At 41.9% G+C, this 20,209-nt stretch overlaps 1 protein-coding gene across 3 annotated transcripts in view; it reads left to right on the forward strand.

Annotated features, from left to right (window-relative positions):
• Positions 1-278: 278 nt before the first annotated feature.
• The window catches only part of dok6 (docking protein 6), a 54,406-nt gene continuing 34,475 nt past the window's right edge, over positions 279-20,209 (forward strand). For all 3 annotated transcript variants that reach the window (XM_023794520.2, XM_023794522.2, XM_023794523.2), the window contains exons 1-2: positions 279-471; positions 18,722-18,829. In XM_023794520.2, the coding sequence (XP_023650288.1) occupies positions 406-471; positions 18,722-18,829 (174 nt within the window). In that variant the 5' untranslated portion in view covers positions 279-405. The remainder of the gene's footprint in view (positions 472-18,721; positions 18,830-20,209) is intronic.

The raw sequence follows: 20,209 nt of genomic DNA on the forward strand, positions 1-20,209 counted from the left end.
GAGTTTAAAAACACACTAAACATGAGACATATGGATGTGGGATTTCATCAAAATGAGAAGAAAATGAATCTCTTTTGCAGAGCCTCTCTCTAGCCCTAGGCATTACAGTCTGTGTGTTACGAGCTAATATGCTTTAAAATTTCAGGTTGTCAGCTCAAGAATTAAGCCGAAGCTATTTGAGTCTAGGCTTTGAGATCCTTCCCCCCCGCGCATAGCGCAGGATGGTTTTGTCCAGGAAGCATCGCTTTAAATAGGCTGAAGGACTGACTTCCCCTACACTCGGATGGGACGGGCCGTCGGAGCTGGTCCTGAGGTCCGAGCCAGGACTGAAGTCGGAGCGGCTTTTTGTGTGGACACGCACCTCCAGGCAGGCGGCTTGCCGCGGCAGGCAGGGAGGTGCTGGACATGGCCTCCAACTTCAACGACATCGTGAAGCAGGGATACGTGAGGATCCGGAGCAGGAAGCTGGGGGTAAGTGACAGCTCACCGGCACTGGGCACGCGACTGTGCAGTGCCTGACAGGACGGAGCGTGACTGGACGGCGCGCGACAGGACGGAGCGTGACAGGTCGAAGCGCGACCGGACGATGTCTGACAGGACGGAGCCTGGCCGTGCGTTTCAAAGGAAAAAAAGAATAAAAAGCCACAAGTCTCGCTTTGAACTTATTGTTACTGTATACTTACTACACCGTTTAAGAAATTGCCAGCATATCAACAGCATTTGCTGTAGGTGTAAATTAGCGTGAGAAAATAGCTTCACATTTTTATATACAGTATTGCGACGGTTACATTAGTACATTGGGCAAATTGGTGTTTTAAATATGTTGTTTAGAACTTTTAAGCAGCTTGCGAACGTTTGTGCTTATTTGATTTTTAAAGTTATTAAAAATTGTAATTCGAAACAGCTAATTTTCAAGTTATATGGTTGATAATTTACCATGGGAACCATACGGTAACCATACATAAATGTATGTATGTATGTATGTATGTATTTCCACATATATGTTTGTGTGGGTTTGTGCGTCTGTGTATTTGTATGTGTCTGTGTGTGTGTGAATGCGTTTGTGTGTGTGACAGTGTTTGTGGGTTTTTATTTGTACAGTAAAACCTGTTACTTTTTAGCTTGTGGGGTTAGGGTTAGGGTGGTTCAGGTTCCCAGACTCCCCACAATATAAACCTCAATAAATAAAAACCCACGAAGGCAATGAAAAATAGCCACAAGTCTTGTTTTGTTAGTTTTATCTTAGGATTAGGAGGTCTTAGTTAGGATTGCGGTTATGCCCATGAATGGAGAGTCTGCAGAATGATAGCAATAAATGAAGTGTGTGTGTGCGTGTGTTTGTGTGAGTGTCTTCTGTACTGGACCATGATGCCTGATTTATCCTTGGGAAAATGAGAAAACCAATTTCTGAGCGCACTTTCTAGAAACTTCATGAGGCTGAAACCCAGCTGTCGATTGCAGGGTATTCATGTTGTGTGGAGATGTTTTAATGGCCTGAGGTTGTGAGCAGCACAGTGCGGCACATTGGCGAACCGGGGAGCCATAGCAGCATCCGCCACATTGAATTGTTTTCGTGGGAGGAGGTGCTTTGCTTGCTGCCGTGCCAAATTCTTTGGTGCAAATCGATGATGCCAGCCTCTTAAACACAATAATGCCTGTGTAAAAACAGACACTGGTGATTTGCTGATGGCATGTGCACGGGCATTTAAATGTTGTGTTCTTGCACTGCCTAGTGAACCCAGATTTTATTTTTGGAGATTGTTGCTTAGATTTGAAGTCAATGTTCAGATCTAATTCGAGTGTAAAAGTTTATTTTAGTTATTTAGTTAAAATTTAGTTATAGAGAATCCCCCCCACCCCCGGCCCTACACGCACACACATGTTTTCATTTATATCTTTGTGAGGATCATCCATTCATTTCTATGGGAAAAACCCTAATCCCAGCAATGACAACTTTAACCCCTACCCAGCCCTAACCATAACCATAAGTAACCAAACAAAATACAAGACACACACACACACACACACCACACTGTACTATGGTAATGGCTGTACAGCGGCAGATGAATGCCTCACTCAGTCTGTTATCTTGTCAAACAAGACGCTGGTCTATAAACCCCAGCAGCAGAACCACACAGAACAAGCCAACTGCCTTCCTATTAGGAATATTTTTGATAAGAAAAAAGCAATCGCTTAACATTTGCTGGGGGTGTTGTAAACAGAGTAGGTGTTTTCAAGCCCTTGTTGCCTCCAGTGTTGTGAACTTCATGTAAATTCCTTCTCTATGTGTGGTGTTTGCCAGTGATTTGTTCCTATTTCATAATCGTTTGTAGAAGACAGCTGAAAACAGCCTATTTATCTGCTGACTTGGTGTATTATGCATGGAAAAATGCATGTGAAAAGTTATCCTGTGTTATACATATGTTCTTCTAGAATGTTCTGAGAGCATTAAAGGTCTTACAGTAGCTGTTACTTCATGCCGATATAGATGTTTTATCCAGTAATTGCTTTGTTTTTATTTAAATTCCAGTGTAAAGTAGTATTTGGGTTCTGTACTTGATGGTGTTTTTATATGCATTGGTTTTTAAATTCACATGTCTTACTTTTTTTAAGTAAATTTGTGTGAAATTCAACGTCTTTGTGACATAATCATTTATTGATTTTGAATAGAAATTATGTATCCCATGTGAAGCAAGTGTTCCACAGTTACATGTATACTGCAACAAGAAAAGAGCAATACAAGCAGGAAATCCTCAGCTAATCATGAGCTCTGCCTGAATCCACAGAAACAAGCGGGCCCACATCATTTTTGAGATTCAGTGTATTACAGCAAATTACTGGGGAGAACAGAGAGCGGGGAATGAGAGTTCTGCCTTCATGGACTGATGCAATGTTTTCGTGATTCATTCTTTCTTAATGAGTGGCTGCTGAAATCAGCTCATCCAAAAATCTTTAAGGTAATTACTCAGATTGCAAGGCCAATGACCCTAGAAATGGACCGAAATGGACCACAAAAGGCTATAAATGAAGCCTGTTCTTTATAGCATTCCATGAGTTTGTAAAGTTCTTGGGTTCATGTATTGTATTGTTCATGTATATTTGTATTGTACATCAGATTTGCTGATTGTTAGGTGCTTATCTCAGAGTTTATCTTCAAGCCGCTTATATCAAGGTCTTTGGCTATCTGATGATTATGACAGTAGATAGGATGAGGTTACAGGAGTGGCTTAAGTCCTGCTACCCTCTTTCTCAATCAGTAAACACCAACATAAAGTATGTAAACACATGTGCAGTCCAGGTGGAAACAAGCAGTTGTTTACTTAAATAGGAACGTGTTGTTTCAAGGTTCAAAATTATAATACAGATGCTCCTTTACTTGTGATCTTTCAACTTTCAGACATACGAACAAAGAGGACTGTAAGTCCGAATTGTGTTCATTGGGCTCCCGTTTCCTGTCCGCAACATCAATTTTTTTTTCTGCGCGCCAATTCCGCCTAGTACAACTTCTGGCCGCTATTCCCACAGCACAGCAGTGTAGCGTGCGTACTTCCAGCATCCTAGTTCTTAGTACTTGCATACACCCTTAAAATGATATTGAATAACGACTTGCAAACATTTCAAGTTATGAACAGACGTTCGGAATGTATCTCGTTCGTAAGTAGAGGAGCGTCTGTATTTCTAGTGTGTTTTTTCATTTTTTTCTTTTAGCAGTACAATGCGTTTGCATTCCCGTGAGTTTTATGAGTATAGAAGGTCACTCTGTGGTTCAAGATCACTCATCTTGCAGTGAAGAGAGAGGTGTTGGTCCACACTTAACCCCAAGCACTTATAGGTGCTTCCATATTTTAAGAGATGGCAAATGTGTTTTTAAGTGTTTTTATGTGGAACCACAAATCTCTGTCTCTGTCACATCTCTCTCTCCCCGTTTCTCTTTGTGTCACGTGACTGCGCTCTGCTGTCACTGGTACTCACCCACATGGCAATAACCCATATCTGACTGTAAAATCATCTGCAATAGTATTGAAGTCATGGATCAGAGGCTACATTGAAGTTTTATTACACTATTCGTCCTTATATGTGTGTCATTGAGGTCTCTAACTTTGTATTTTGTGTGAGTATGCTGACTTGACTGCTGAGATCACGAAGTCAGAGGTACCTTATCTCACATATTTTTGGGGATAAGTTAATAACTGCTGATTGAGCATTACCAGCTTTCCTCTGTGTACAGAGTTGGGGGGAGGCGTCCATTGCTTCCTGGGGATTGTTCATTGAAAATGTGTCAAAATGGTGAGTGTTTTTTGGTGCCAGCAAACTGTAAATAAATATGGCAGAGATGAGTAGTGAACAAAGAGGTATTGTGTGCGTGTGGGACTGTTTCACATTCACTGTGTCCCCCGTCCGCCAACATCAATAGTGGCAACATTTAACTCTCTGAAATGCCTGAACGAAATTCAGAAATTTTCACTGCTCGAGGTTTTAAGAAGCAATTAGCAGGAAATTGAACTGCAGCATAATACTCAAAAAGAATGTTTGTTTAGCAGTTTTGTGAGAAACATGGGGGTAGCTTTATTCATCTGGCTGACATGAAGAGACTTGTGGTGATTTATCCATCCACCCATCTTCCATAACTGCTTATCCTGTACAGGAGTATGGTGACTTTCAGTGATATATGGTTCTGTTCATTTGGAATGCAGGAAAGTTGACAAACAAAATTATCATCATATTGTTTGTCACTGATCCATTAGAAGAAACAAATGCTTTAAAGTCACAAAATGTGACAAAAAGCATTTAGAAGTTGACTGATTTGATGTATATAATATATAAATTTGAGGTATAAATTGTACCATAAGTGTGTGAGAATAGTGTTTAGTATAAATCTTCTCATCCTTGTTTACTTGACATGTCTTTTCCCATTAACAGTCTTAAATCAAAGACATATGTGCCTTGTTTAATATAAAGTCATTTATACAAATGGCACTTTAGCCCACATATGCTTTATTTCATACTGTTTTTAATGTAGCAAACAATATTTCATATGTTTTTATATAGCCATTGTGAAGGAAATATTCAGTTTTTATTTAATCAGATGAATTCCCACTGAGATCTGTAAAGGCATCAGAGCCTCCTGCTGATGCTGATAAATTGTTCTTCTGAGCGTACGGCAACAATATTACAAATATTATTCTCAGTGAAAAATGTTTTCCAGTTATACAGCAGCTTGCAGGAATTAATCTTGCCCCAGTTCACAGCTGAACATTTTAAATCATTGATTTCTGCTGTTCTTAATTATCAGAAAAGCTTTTACTTTAAATGGGGGACAAATACATCAGCTGTTTGCATTGTCCATGAGGATGAAATTGATTTGGAAACATGAACGGGAGGAGGTGCTGGATCCTGAAGCTTTTCCATGAGCTTCCGTGCTCTTCTGTACCATTATGTTCATTTTTGCAATATGCCATCGATCCCGTGGCTCTTGTTTTGTGGGTGTTGTCTCTGCTGACACTACAAAAAGAGGCTTTTCTTCCATTGTTATAGACTTTCCATGGATTAACGTGCACTCTACAGACTCTATATAGTAGAGAAAGTTTAAGTTAATCCTCACGGAATGAATTAGATTAATCCTCAAGAAACCACAGCATCGTTTCTCTAGTCCTCAGCACTTTTTCAGTTTTGGGCAGAGGTCTTTTTTGTTTTGTTTCATCCCATTTAAAAGGACACTTTATCCTTTACATCCTACATGCAGTTTAAAAATGATCATTTTAAATGGAGGATTGTATCAGTGAAAAGTAAGGCATCCTTGCTGCTTTGGTGTGTGAGGTTTAGTGCAGTGTGAGTGGAGGGTGCAGGTTTCCTACAGCCATTGAGAGGCTGCGCTGCTGTTGATTTGGGGAGAGCAGCCCCTGGCTGGGCAGCCTGGCATACAGTTCGCCTCCTGCCGCTAAATTGCGATATTTGAAGTCCAGTTAAGGCGTGGCCTCATCGCATGCTGCTGAGTGTTTCACTGCATGTGCCAGGATGCCATACTGGATCAGATGGGGGGTGTGTGGGGGGGTGCGATTCACCTCTAAATCCATCCGGAACATCTGTTCCAGACATCTGGAAAAACGAGAAAAGCTTCCCATTTTTTGTGCTGGTGAATAATCTTCACAAAGTTTTTTTTTCCATTTATTAAATTAATGCAAAAATGTCACACAGGCCGAGACGTATCTCTTTGTCCTTTTTATTGGAGGAAGCTGATTCAGACCCGAGTGGCAGCATTGTGATTTTAATAGACTGTAAGTTATTGCAGTGCACATATGCATGCAGCATAGCCACTTTATGAATACATTTAGGTTATGGCTACAGAGCTGGATAGTAATTCTATCTGGGTTATTTTTACAGCAGGGGCTTTTTAGCTTGCTGGTCCAGCTCTGATCTCAGCACGCCTATGACCCTCCCTATTTTGGCGGTGGATCTCGGTCCAGCTGCGTGATGGTGTGACAGGGTCACGTCTCTTGTCAGGCGTGTTTTAGGGCGTGGATCCTCTTTGGTGCCGTGCAGCACCACACCACCATTGCAGGATCACCACCCTAGAGTGAGATTCGCTTTCATACCCTCCCTAGTATTGAGCAGGGCTGGAATCGTGCCACCATTAGGTCTGGGTGCTGCCTTCCTGGGAAGCGATGGACTCTCCCCTCAAGTGTAGAAATTATGCAATAAAAACTGTGGAATCGAGGCTGTGTAAGCTGAAGACAGCTGCGGAGTCAAAATCCTTTTAAAATGTCCTTAGGAGTTAGTGTCTACTCAGGAATGGACCAGGGTACAGTGCACTGCTGAGCTGACTGTGTGCAGTACTGTACCCATCCTGGCAGCATCCCATAATAAAATAAAACACTTACTGGAGACAGCAGAGGGTGGCTGAGTGGCTCGGCTGCAATTCAGCAGTAAATAGGTCACCATTGTGGACATCTCTGAAATTAGCACTGTCTTTTCCATGCAAAATCTAGTTTCTGCACCCTCTGGAGCCCTTTCTTTCTTTTTCTTTGAACAGTTCTACAGTTCTGTATCTGAAAGTATTGCTGTATTAATGTTGCGCATGAAGCACATCCGAACGCTGATCGGTGACTAACACAAGCTGGCCTCCCCCTCCTGCAGCTCCTAGCTGCTCCGCTGTTTCTTTACTAAAGACCTCGATAGACAGGAGTGGCATTGGTCCTCTCTGATGTGCACAATGCTCTCTGAAACTCCATGTGATGTGCTGACAGGACTGAGGATTATTTATTCAGAAAATTAGGGATCATGAAAAAGAGCTTTAATCTCTGTTTTTGTCGTGAAATGTTTTCTGAGCAAATAATGTGACAAACTTAAATTATAGTAATGCAAAATGTTTGGCCTTTTATTGTCATTTATTATGAGAGATTTTATATGGAATAAATGTATACTGGGGGCGGCATGGTGGCGTAGTGATCTGTTGCCTTACACCTCTGGGACCTGTGTTCAAGCCTCCACCAGGGTTCCGTGTGTGGAGATTGCATGTTCTCCCAACGTCGATCTGGGTTTCTTCCAGGTGCTCTGGTTTCCCCCCACAGTCCAAAAGCATGCTGAGGTTTATTGGAGTTACCAAATTGCCCGTAGGAGTGCATGTGTCAGTGAGTGGTGTGCGTGCGTGCACTGAGATGGGCTGGCACACCATCCTGGGTTGTTCCCTGCCTTTCACCCGCAGTCTCTGGGATAAGCTTTGGATGACCCTGAATAGGACAAGTGGTTACAGAAAATGGATGGATGGATGGAAGACTGTGGTGAAATACCATCCTCTGCAGTAGAAGCACAAATCGGCAGAGCGCACGGTCACTTTTTGGAAAGTGTATAGAATTTGCCTGTTATCTCTGCTGTAACCTTCCATGGGCAGCCATGAAGTATGTCTGGGATTTAATTGAAATGTGACCCTAGTATAAAACGTTTGGTAACGCTTTACATTAAGGATGTTAAGGTATACATGCATGATGTCTATGAATGTTTTATGAATACTTAATGGATACATTATGAAGGTGCATTGAACGTTTTATGAATGCAATATAAAAGCATTATGAAGGTGCAGTTAATGTAAAGTGTTACCAAACTTTTTTCAGTTTTAGTATCTTCAATGTATTCATGTGAGATTATGCATTTAATTGGGGATTGGGAATTTAATTGTGCTGGAGTGACCTGCCCCAATTTCAATATAAAATCTAGAATAGGATTTACCTTCCATGTTAAACCATATGCTGAGCTGAGCAGTGTTTTTTTTCTGTGTATCATTTTGCTTGTCTTACTGCTATACATTCAATAGCAAAGTTTGTTGTTTTGCTGTATGTTTATAATGCACCCTGGAAGCACTCAAAATCTGGCCACAAGGCTGTTAGATGCAGTAAAACAATCGATACTCACATTTCCAGCTACATTCCCAAGTTCAGCCTTTATAGAGTGAGTTTCCCTGCAGAAGCAAAGCATGATCCGTCACAGACATGCTGACCGGGGTCCCTCTGCCGTGGTTGAGATCAATACAAACAGCCGTCTCTTATCTGTTTGTAAACACAATCTCTGTGGAAAGCAGGCAGAGACAGCCGCGGGCCTTAAGTGAAACGTCTCTCCCTCTCCCATGACACGGCTGGTATGGAGAAATGGAGCATCAACACCTCAGGTCCTTACGAAGTCCCCCACAGGCAAAACATCTGTCAGAAGAGACTTGCTATGAGGCATGATGGTCATACATCACACTGGCTGCACACAGCTTCCACATGATTCATGTGACTGTTTTAATCAACTGAAATGTCATCAGCCCAATTTCACACTTCCATTGGTTAGTTAACCTGTAGTTTTCTATTGTCAAACTGCATTGCATTTATAAATGCACTATGCAGTTGAAGTACTGTATAAGGACAGATCTCTTTGCCATCTAACATTTTAGACATTTTCAGACATGTTTTATACCTCCCAGGCTCTGTATTGTACAGTGATGGATCTCTGGCCATCCAAATATAGGTGGCTGGTTTATGGCTGATTGAAGTAGCACCCTCCAAAATGACAGAACACTGTCATCCCTTTGACCACATCTCATGGGCTTCAATTAACGTGGTCTGTGTTTAACGGGCTTTTAGAAGTGATGTTGAGCCCTTGCCAGCAGAGCGTGTTGGCTTGGACTTGGAGCAGGCGTGCTTGTTGTGTGAGGGACACCTGAATGGGAGTACACTGGACGTGTGAGGTCGCCTTTATGGGATTGTGCCGGCCGCCTTTCTTCTGCCAAGAGACGGACCTCCTCCCCTCTCTCCCTCCTCATCCTCTCCCTCTTTTCCTCTCTCATGTATGGGCAGTGTCTGACATCTCCAAGAGCTCAGGCGTCTTCACATAGAAGCAGAGGAGGTGAATGTGGCCTGTGGCTGGGGTGTTAGTGCGGAATCGCAGGCCTTGTGATCCGCATGTGATCCGTGCTGCCACGAGCTGCTCTCATGCCGTTTGGAGCGAGATGGGTGGCTCTGTGAATGTTTTATGAAAATCCGCAGCCACGCGTGTGGAGTGAGCCGGAGAGCGATGCTGTGATTACTCGTGTCAGAGCTGCTGCTGCTGCATTTTAGATGGAGCCCGGAATGGCCCAGATAAGGAAATGCGCCCAGTGTCCGTGATTAAAAAGAGGGAAAGGCTTTACAGCCCGGGGAACAGTTGCCATGAGGTGGCGTCAGCAGCAGATTGTCAGAATGGGTGAAATGCATCGGGCTGTGAGGCCTAAAATATGCCGAAAGTCAGAGTGGTCACCCTTTGGGCCACTGTGAGATTATGTCCCAGCTACCATTTGTGATAATTGAGAAGTAATTGGAGTAATTGAGAAGACACTATATTCATGAAGTTTGCAGCAGCTCTAACTGCTCCTTATACATCCATCCATCCATTTTCCAACCTGCTTATCCTACTGGGTCGTGGGGGGTCAGGAGCCTATCCTGGAAGCAATGGGCACGAGGCAGGGAACAACCCTGGATGGGGGGCCAGCCCATCACAGGGCACACTCACACATGCACACCTAAGGGCAACTTAGTAACTCCAATTAGCCTCAGCATGTATTTGGACTGTGGGGGGAAACCAGAGTACCTGGAAGAAACCCCACGACGACATGGGGAGAACATGCAAACTCCACACACGGAACCCAGGCAGAGACTCGAACCCTGGTCCCAGACGTGTGAGGCAACAGTGCTAACCACTGCACCACCATGTCACCCCCTCCTTATACATGTGTATGAAAAGAACTTCTGTTTTACTACACATCCAGGATGTCACGATAAGTATGCACTGTAACCACTGTAGGCAATGATTCTTCTCATTTAAAATGGTGCAGAATCACCAGAATCAGTGCTCCCTTGAGTACTTATCTTTAGTACGAGAGAATTTCATATTTAATATTTAATAAGTCTCTAATACGTTTAGATTAAGTTTCTAATAAGATTCTGAATAATCACAGTGATGCTGTGGTTTTAATGGGGAAAATAAAGCAGCAGAAGAGCATTACTAATTAATCCACGAGCCCCACATCTGCCATTCTGTCTGCATTGCTAGTTAATGTGCCCCTCTTCATGCAAGATCGAGGCTCTAATTGTTGTGTAATTGAGCTAGATTAATAAGCCACATGATCTGTTTAGATGGCTGTGAGCTCTGCTAGCCTGTGACTAGCTTTGAGGTGGTGGGTACTGCTTCACACTGAAGGGTTAGGGCTGTTTGAAAGTAAAAAGCGGTTTGGTTGGTCTTTATTTGCTTGATAAACATGTTCTTACTGAAAGCCTTGTGTTTATGGGCTTCTTCATCCAGAGTTTTTCAAAGACTGCTTTTTCAGATTGTTTCAGTTGTTTGCTGTTGTCAGGTGGCATTTGCCTTTGAATAATCAAATTGATTTTTATCTTATTACTTTAATTGTTCATCAGCCGCTTCAAAATAGTTTGCCCGTGTGCTGCAGATTTCAGTGGAGTAATACTCACGTCCAATTTGTGATGTCTACTGATGGTCAGTAAGTTGCATCCTGATTCATCTGTCTTGTGTGATGCTTATCCCAGGCACTGCATATAGTAATATAAAGAGGCACCATTAAGCCAGATGGTTTTATATCGACTAATTGTAGCCCCCCCCCCCCCCCGCATCAGGGTGACCTGATGGGACCCCTACCCTCAGGGGCCGGTGATATCCTGTCCTTCTCTGTACAGGCCGCAGCCTCTCTCTCAATCTGCAGAGACACCCCTCTGTTAGGGAGAACTTATGGGACCACCCCCATCATCCCTAGCAGCCGGTGACCCACAACTTGTATCTGACACAAACTGCATTTCAATGATGACATGTCAGCAGTTCCATCCCTGCAGAGTTTGTCTCAGTAACAGGGATATCATACATCTTCCCAGCTCCCTCCCAGTTCCTGATTCCCAGCTCTTTCTGAATCTGATAAACACAGTGCAAGGCTGCATCTCATTCTTTTGAGGATGCTTGTATTTGTATAATTTATTCTTCATACATTCCTCATATGCCTTAGCAAGAAATAAGAAAGAGTATAGAAGGATTTTTAGCAAAAAGCCCTATGATTGGAAGGTCGCCAGTTTGAATTCCGTGCTTGTCAGAATAGCCACATCTCCGTTAGACTCATGAACAAGACCCTTAACTCCTTGAAAAATGCTGTAAAAATGAAGAACAAGATGGGATATGTGAACACAAGTATTCCACTGTACCTGTACTCATACAAATTATTAAGCTACATTTGATTTCATTAGTTGTAGATAGATGTAGTCTTCAGTTCATGGTAGGAACCCCCATCATTTACTTCACCTGTAGTTTTGTCCCAACAAAAATAAGCCTTTTTTACCCAATAGGCTATATTTAATAACAGAGCCATTTAAAAAAAAAATACATTACAGGTCTCTCTTAACTCTTGATCTTTCTGAAAAGGCGTTTATCCAGTTTCTTAGGAAACTTAGGGCTATATTTCAAACAAGATATACTGTAGGATTAGGCCATACCATTTATGTCAATATACTTTGTCTGTTAAAATTACGGCTCTATTAACGATTTTAATAGAAATTTACAGTATTCCTTCCTGTTTGAAAATAACACAAGCTTTGGTCATGATCTTGCACAAAATCCCAGAATTCGCAACTAAAATCAAAACAATCAGTCTCACTGGGATGCTGATGGAGGGGAAAAGCAAATAAACATAGTGACTTGATCTGTTTCATTTTAAAACATTATCAAACAGGTTAAAATAACATAATTCACAATTTTTGTTTTATTTTAATGAAGGCGAATACCTTAAAATGAGGATCATGTTTTTAGAGTCATTGCTAAATTGGTTTTAAATTCAGATTCAAAACAATCATTTTGACAGCGTTGTCATAAAGTGAGGAAAATAATATTTTTTATATATTTGTAGACATAGCAGAATGATGCTTTTATGGTGTTGCTGCTTCATCTGACCCATGCAGCGCAAATATAGGCATAATTTTATTTTTTGTCTTTAAGGCTTCAGTTTGGAATAAATAAATTGTCTATAGTGAATCGTTACAGTTGTGTATTTGTAAACAGGGAAAGAAATGTTGTATTATTTATACTGTAGATGCAGTTTTTTTTGAGCACATTCTGTATTAAGTGTTTGTGACATCTCACAGGTGGCTTTGACTTACAACTGAATATCTAGCTCACTTCATACAAAATACCAAGATGCATATCATGTAAGGCTATTCTGCCTAAAAATACAAAGATATGGTTTTTGGTCCATATCGCCTTGCCCTAGTCTCCATCCAACCTCACTTTCATCGATTGCCCATACTGTCAGTGTCAAATAGACTTTACTCCATCAAAATCAGTCATTTAAATCCTGGAAAAATCTTCTTGTTTCATCAATGAACTTGCTCTGATTGTTTTTGCACTGTGCTGAGTGGGCCCTGCTTTGCATTGTGGGAATCAGCCTCGTTCACACTACTGATTCCCACCATTTGGAAGGACCATTATGCCGTGATTCATAATAATCCAGACTGTTACAGAGGAGAACATTCTGTTCGTTAATCAGCATCTAAAATTCCTCTCTACAGCCATTGTCTCCACCTTGAGCTCTCAGACCCGCCGTGTGGGACTCTGGACGGCAGACAGAGAGAGGGATACCCCATTTGGCCGACCTTTGTGACCAGGCAGGCACTTCAAAGGGCCCTTCAGTGGAAATCAGAAGTGTATGGAAATACTTTGAAATTTTCTACATTTGCTTCCTGTGACCACATCCAATTATTGATTTTAGTGGGTTTGATATCTCTGGTGGGGGAACACAGACATGAAGCAGAAGCATCAGCAAACCAAAATCCCCCTTCCAAATGTTAACCCTGTAGTCATGCACCCACCCACTAGAAAGATCATTTACTCATCACTGTGACACTGTGCACTAGGCTGGGTCATTTTTCAACTTTTTTGAAAATATCAAGTTTGGACTCGTTGAGATATTTAGCACATATGGTAAGATGACAAAATAAAAAAATTCACCTTGTTATATGAAACCAATTTTTTAGGAAACATTTTCAAAAATAGTGCACTATAATTTGCTAATATTATTCATGTTAATCACCGATATTTATTAAATTACTAAATTACAGAACACACATACTGGCAAAGATAATCAAAGTTTTCACAATTACACCAGATAAATAAATGTTTGTAGTCTTAAACGCATGTCTAACATCTATTATCTAACCACAAATGTCATCAAAACTTTGATGTTAGCTTTACTGCCCTCTCAACAATCTGAGAATGTGAGGGTAGATCTGGTAGCTTCAGCTGTGTGCTATTCTCCAGTGCAACGTGAAGATCGCTGTTGGAGAAGTGTTCAGTCAGGGCAGGTTCACAGATGCCAGGATATGACAGATTGATCAGATCAGACCAGTGGGTTGCGTTCATGTTGATGGCTGTGATCGTCTTCAGTCTCTTCTTTGGAGGGACATCAGCTCTGTGAGGATTTTCTGCAAACCAGCCTGCTCACTGCCAGGTCGTTGGACTTCAGCATGGAGTAGAGCATATTCTCCGGTAGCAAAGCAAAGGCCTTGTGCTCCAGGTTCTTGAGAGCCACACATTTAACGTCTTCTGATTGGTTCTTGATCCTTTGGATCATGTTGTAGATGTATTTCTGCTGGTTGCTGAACTTGTTATCCCTCTTGATCTCAAACCAGCTGACTGGACAAACAAGTCTTGTCCAAACAGACATCAACCTGATTGCTAGCGTCAGCCATCTGGCATGATTGAGGGGTCCAATTTTCCATGCAGCAAATCTGAGGTCAACTCTGCCACTGGAAATTCCTTGAATATACTCCAGCAGAAGTCTCTGGTCTGTTCTAAGATCAGAGTTTCATCTGGAAACTGGATATCATCAAGTGGACCATTAAGGGTTCTGAACTTGATCTGTGGCAGATCCTGGTGATCAATCGCACATAATTTACCCAATGGGCCGCTGAAGGTCGTGGGACTCTTACTGCTGCCATCAACGTACTTAAAAACTGCTCGAAAAGGTAGTTCGTTTTGATGAAGAGAACAACCAATAGTGTGCAGTCTCCGCTTGAGATTAGTTTCCAGCACTGTAACAAGGCCACTTTTCCAAACAGTATTTGTTGCTATATTATCAATGAGTACTGCTTTGATAGAGTTTACACTTTGGAACTCCTCCAAGATGCTCTGTACCTCTGCTGCAAGAACAGCTCCTGTTGCTCCTGTTGTTGGAATAGTCCTGTGAGTTAGATATGTTCCACTATCTTTTCCTGATTCTTTAGTAAATGTCAAATGATGCTCAGATCCCTTTCCTTTCTTCAATTTGATCTTTCCTTCTTCACTTGTAACCTCTCTGTACATTGATGTATCTCTATCAATCTTTGAATCAACTCCAATACAAACCAACGGAACCATGCTTTCATCTTGCTCCTTATCACTCTTCTCTTTCATTCTATACTTTTCCCGATCAATTCTGCATTTATCCATTATTATTTGTCCTACATCCAGACCAGGTTTGAGGAGATTCATAGCCTGTAAGTCGAGGAGAAATGCATTTGCGAGGCTGGCTCCAAGACGAGAAGACACGTCACCCCTAATCAGTTCCATGGCATATTTTGGAGTTGGGAATCCTATCCGGATTGAACTCCTCATCCTCGCTGTCATCGTTGTTTGAGGATTGACTTGAATCTGACGCAATAACATGAGATGTGCTCGTGGACGGTAGGTCCTTGGCTTGCTGCTTCCTCTTCAATCTCTCGGTTTTTGCCTCTGCTCTTCTCATTGTCTTTACTGCCTCTTGATCTACTGATCCCAACTGGAATGAACCTTTTGGTCCATGCTTTGCTCTCTGATCTCTCAAGTATTCTCTCTTCTCTAGTGGAACCTTCTAACTTGGAGGGCACAAGCAGACTATATGTTGAGTTTGACAATTCTCAATTGGGCATCTCACACATTTGTCATTGCAGGGTCAAATAGGTAGATGACAGGTGCACGCAGAAATGTCGAAAAGTTTGTCAAGGCTTTCCTCAAAATTTTGTTGCTGGACTGTTTAAAGCGTCTTCCAGTTGATCTTCTTCGTCTTCTGGAAACAAGCTTTACCTATCTTCTTTACAATGTAATACTCATCATAGAGTGGCAACCGTGGGTTGACCGATCGCCAGACCTCAATAACATCCTTTGCAATTAATTTGGAAATGTCATATTCCTTCAAATCGGGATTGCTGTTTTTAACAAAATAGCTGCATTGAATCACTTGACGAAATGTTAGAGGCTCTGTTGTATCCAAAGGGGACGGTTGTCAACAGAATTTCTTGCTGCTCTCTGTTCTAGTCAATACTGTACTAGATTTTTGCCATTATATCAACGTTCTAACACGCAAAAAAACAATAAAAATAAATATTCCAAGGAACAGCAAAATGTAAAACAACAACAACAACGTCAAGAACAACAACTAATGTAAAAGAACAACAACTGGAGCTTGCAGTGCACAACCCTAACCCTAACCCTAACCCTGACCCTAACCCTAACCCTGACCCTAACCCTGACCCTAACCCTAACCCTAACCCTAACCCTAACCGGATATATGCAAAAAATTAGACAGAAATCTGACTCGTTATCCTGAAAAAGTTTTTCCTTTTTTTCAACATATGTAAGGTTTTTCTTTGTTACTATATATAAATCTATCAATCTCAGTCAGTCCAACATCGTATTTACAAGATCAACCCACCCTACTCTGTGTAAGCTGGATGGATGGATGGATGGCCTTCCTTGGAAAAACGGTGTGCTTAAGCAGATGCTTATATTTGTGCCTTTGCCCATCTTACATTGCAGTGCTTCCACATCACTTTAGATCAGCAGCACACAGACATTGCCGAAACCTCCATTAACAAGCGACATTTACGGCAGCAGACATCACTTGAGGTCACTAGGGTCCAGGATGTCACTTTCTGCGTCAGTGTCACATTGGCCTTTCAAATTTAATTCCAAATAACACATTTCACACATGTTGTTTTTTCAGGCAAGGGAAACATCAGGACACGTTACGTTTCAGTAGGTTACTGAAGCTGGGAGCTGCAGGGAATTTTCATTGATATTGGCAGAAGCATGAAAATCTAGGTATTTTTTCAATGAAGTGAAACTAGTGGATACTTTCATGCATATTTCTATGCATAAGGAAAAAAGTGAAGAGTTTATATTTTTTATTCCTTTCACATCGCAATAAAAATTATGATCTTTGCGTTACTGTAGTTTGGCGCAAGACGTAGGCTCAATTTCTTTTGTTTTTTTATTTTTGAAAGAATATTTATGCAGTGAGTCAGATGTGTCACTGGGCTTAGCTTAAGCTAACACATTTCTCTATCATTTAATATGATTCCTCAAGAGCTTTAGAAAGAGGAATAATCTGTTTTTTAAATAGTATTTGACTGTACTTTCCATCACTGGGGCACCCTGTACTGGAGTCACTCCATCACCAGGGACGACACTGCACTGTCACTCTGTCATAAGCATAGTACTGTGTGCTTATTGCAGTGTTTTCAGCCCTGGAAAATCACAGTTTTTTCACCATTTTGTAATTGGTTTTCTGTGTGGGTTCATTTCGGCTTGTTTAATCAACACCCTGTAACCTGCCGCTGCGTCCGTAGAAATGGTTCCAGGAGAAAGGTCTCTGCAGTGAACGCACACTAGAGAAATGGAGATTGCCTGTTGGAAGCTTGTCTCTGGGAGTTAAATTTAAGTATTCCCTTTAAGGGGGGGGGGGGGGGTCGTGCAGTTCGTGGTGTTTTTTTTGCAAAAACAATCATTTCAAAGCATGTGTGTTGGGGGGGGGGGTCATTTTATACTCCTGAGATGTCAGCATGGTATATATACAGTATGTTCCTTGCAGGCTATTTCCATATCGATTATTCCTTAATCACTCTTTTGCTTTTTATAAGTGGGTGGTTTGTATTAAGAATGAATCAAACTCTGTTATTAAAATATGCTCAAAATGCGGAAACGAGGAAACGCTGTGCAGAGAGTTGGGTTTGCTGCTGTTATGACTTCAGAGCCCCCAGAGGGTCCTGTTTAAAAATAAGCCTCCATTTGGTCCTGAAGAGCTGGTCTAGGTGAGATCAGTCTCCTCGTCAGAGGCACCCCCAACGTTTTTTGCACTGTGAGAGCATCTGTCCTCGCCCCAGTGCTGCTGCCTTTGGAGTGGCCTGCTGCCTGGCAGGGCCTTCAAACTGATAAAGTGTCGGGTTGGGCAAGACAGGACCAGACAAAAGTCCTTCCTGCTGTATTTTTTTATTATTTTTGAATCAATATATGGTTAGGACAGTGGGAGAACAGGAAACTGAAATAGAATCGGCTCTTCCTGGAGAAGCCCATCATGAAGATAAATTACTCTTGTAGTGGCTGAAACCTACTTATGCAAGTGATAATCAGGTTTGGGATTTAAAGCTGGGAGCAGCAAATGCAGGTTTCAGGTAATCTTTAAGAGCAGACGGTAACTCTCTGAGGCGGCATGGAGACACTGCCTTGGTGGCTATATGTGCCCTATTTCTAGCAAATTCAAAACTGCCATTTATTTGAAATTGTAAAACACGTCCCATATTATCTGATCTTTCGCACAAATACCTGCTTGATGAACCTCCTAGGTATTTGAGGTTAACATGCACCATGGGTGACGGGGAATGCTGGTTTGGAGATGAGACCCCTGGACGCTACTGCTATTCCCAGGTAATCCTAGGGGATGTCTCCGCCAGACCTTGATCCTGGCATTTTGAAGGGTTGCTGTTCTCCAACTTCCCCCCATCCTGCTCATCAAAGGATCTCCTGCAGCTCAGTATCGGTCTTCCGTGAAGACCACTGCTGAACCATAGTGAAAGGGACTTAACCCTGTCTGCCCCAGCAGATACCCACTCATATGTGGGGAAGTGTAACTGTGGCACTATAGGGAATCATAATCGCCATTCAGTTTTAATCTGGATCTTCTGCACTGCATCAGCACTGCATCAGTACCAGAACTTTCCTGCATGTTATGTTCTACAGTCCAAAAGGATATATATTACAGAAACACTAATACAACGGTATGCTTTATATTACTGAACTTTGTAGGATCATACCACAGTCAGGAAACTGTCATCATCCCCTTAAGTGTCTATAATTTGCCTTCATAGTATAGATTCAGTAAAATTTCAAAAACCCTAAATCTGTTTTTAATGTGTCTCATTTCCTTTGACAGATCTTCAGGAGATGCTGGCTGGTATTTAAGAAGGCATCGAGTAAAGGACCGAGGCGGCTGGAGAAGTTTCCGGATGAAAAGGCAGCTTACTTCCGGAGTTTCCATAAGGTGTGTGGATTTTATTGTGCGGTATGTAAAAATCGACAGTGAGCCCAAGGAATGGAGGCAGAGTAATTAATGTGGAGTAAGTTGTGTTCAATCAGCAGGCAAAATATATGGAAAATCCAGCCTCGAGTCGTTGGTCCTGGCAGTTGCCTTGATTGACATTCCGGTAATTAAAGCATCCAATAAAAAACCTGCCTGTGTTTCCACAAATGTCAGTTACGCTTATAAAGAAGTTTAGCTCATCTTGCTCAATCCTGGATTTTGTGTTCTGCATACACTGTTGGTCTTGCTCTGTTAGTATATTTGTTTTATTTATGCACAATGAAGAATAGCATATGGTGGTGATGGTGGGGAATAAATGGGAACAGAGCAGAGCCAAGGACCGCCTACTGTTAATATGCACGATCTCATAAGTAACTATGGACAAGCACCCGGGGGCTTTCATATTCCTCTGACCCGGGGGGGATATGGGGGGGTCCCCTTGGAATTTTTGCACATTGCATAAATCACAAGTTTATTCCTATACAGTCAAGAGTCAATATGCAGAACATCTCTGTGGACCATGGACCACCACAGCAGTGTTTTCTCAATGTCACAATTACTTTTTATTGGCTTCCAAAAAGAAACAGACTGAAGCACATGTGTGTTGCATGTTATTGGAGATACCAACACAACATCCTTTCTTCCAGCTTTTGTACCAGTCTTTGTTGGGCGATCTTCCCAAAACCGGTCCTGGTAAAGGATGTAAAAGCCTCTTACTGGTGCACATATGCAGGCACATATAGGCAACATCCTAGCCAGCCCATTAATTTAGCTGAGATTATGGGCTTGTTTATTTTTATTTATATTTATTGTTGTGCAGGTATAGGAGGGGCAGTATGTGGCTCAGTGTGCTAAGCCTCTGTCTGTGATCAGAAGGTGGCTGGTTCGAGCCCAGCTTTGCCATAATAGTCACATGTCTGGGGGCCCTTGACCAAAGCCCTTAACCCCCAGCTCCATGGGCACCGCCACAGGTGGCTGCCCTTTGCTGCCACGCTTGCGCTCACCTACATAGGCATTTGTATGTCATGGAGAGCAAGATGGGGTAGGCGAAAAGAGAATTTCTTCACGGGGATCAATAAGAGTGTTATTATAAATGATAAAACTTTTCTTATATAAGGATGCATAGATCGTAGTAACTAAATCATAGTGCTATATCATCCATGCTACTTTACTTCCATCGTTAGTGGCGGCCTTATTTTAATGTTTTCTTTGTTTCCATAATATAATATAATATAATATAATATAATATAATAAAGCATGTTATGTGCTAATGAGACACATCCCTGATGACGAACCTAAGGGCTGTCCTTCACAGATTCTGACATACAAATGTATAAATGT

Source organism: Paramormyrops kingsleyae, chromosome 15 (assembly GCF_048594095.1).
Source record: "Paramormyrops kingsleyae isolate MSU_618 chromosome 15, PKINGS_0.4, whole genome shotgun sequence".
Lineage (NCBI taxonomy): Eukaryota > Metazoa > Chordata > Actinopteri > Osteoglossiformes > Mormyridae > Paramormyrops > Paramormyrops kingsleyae.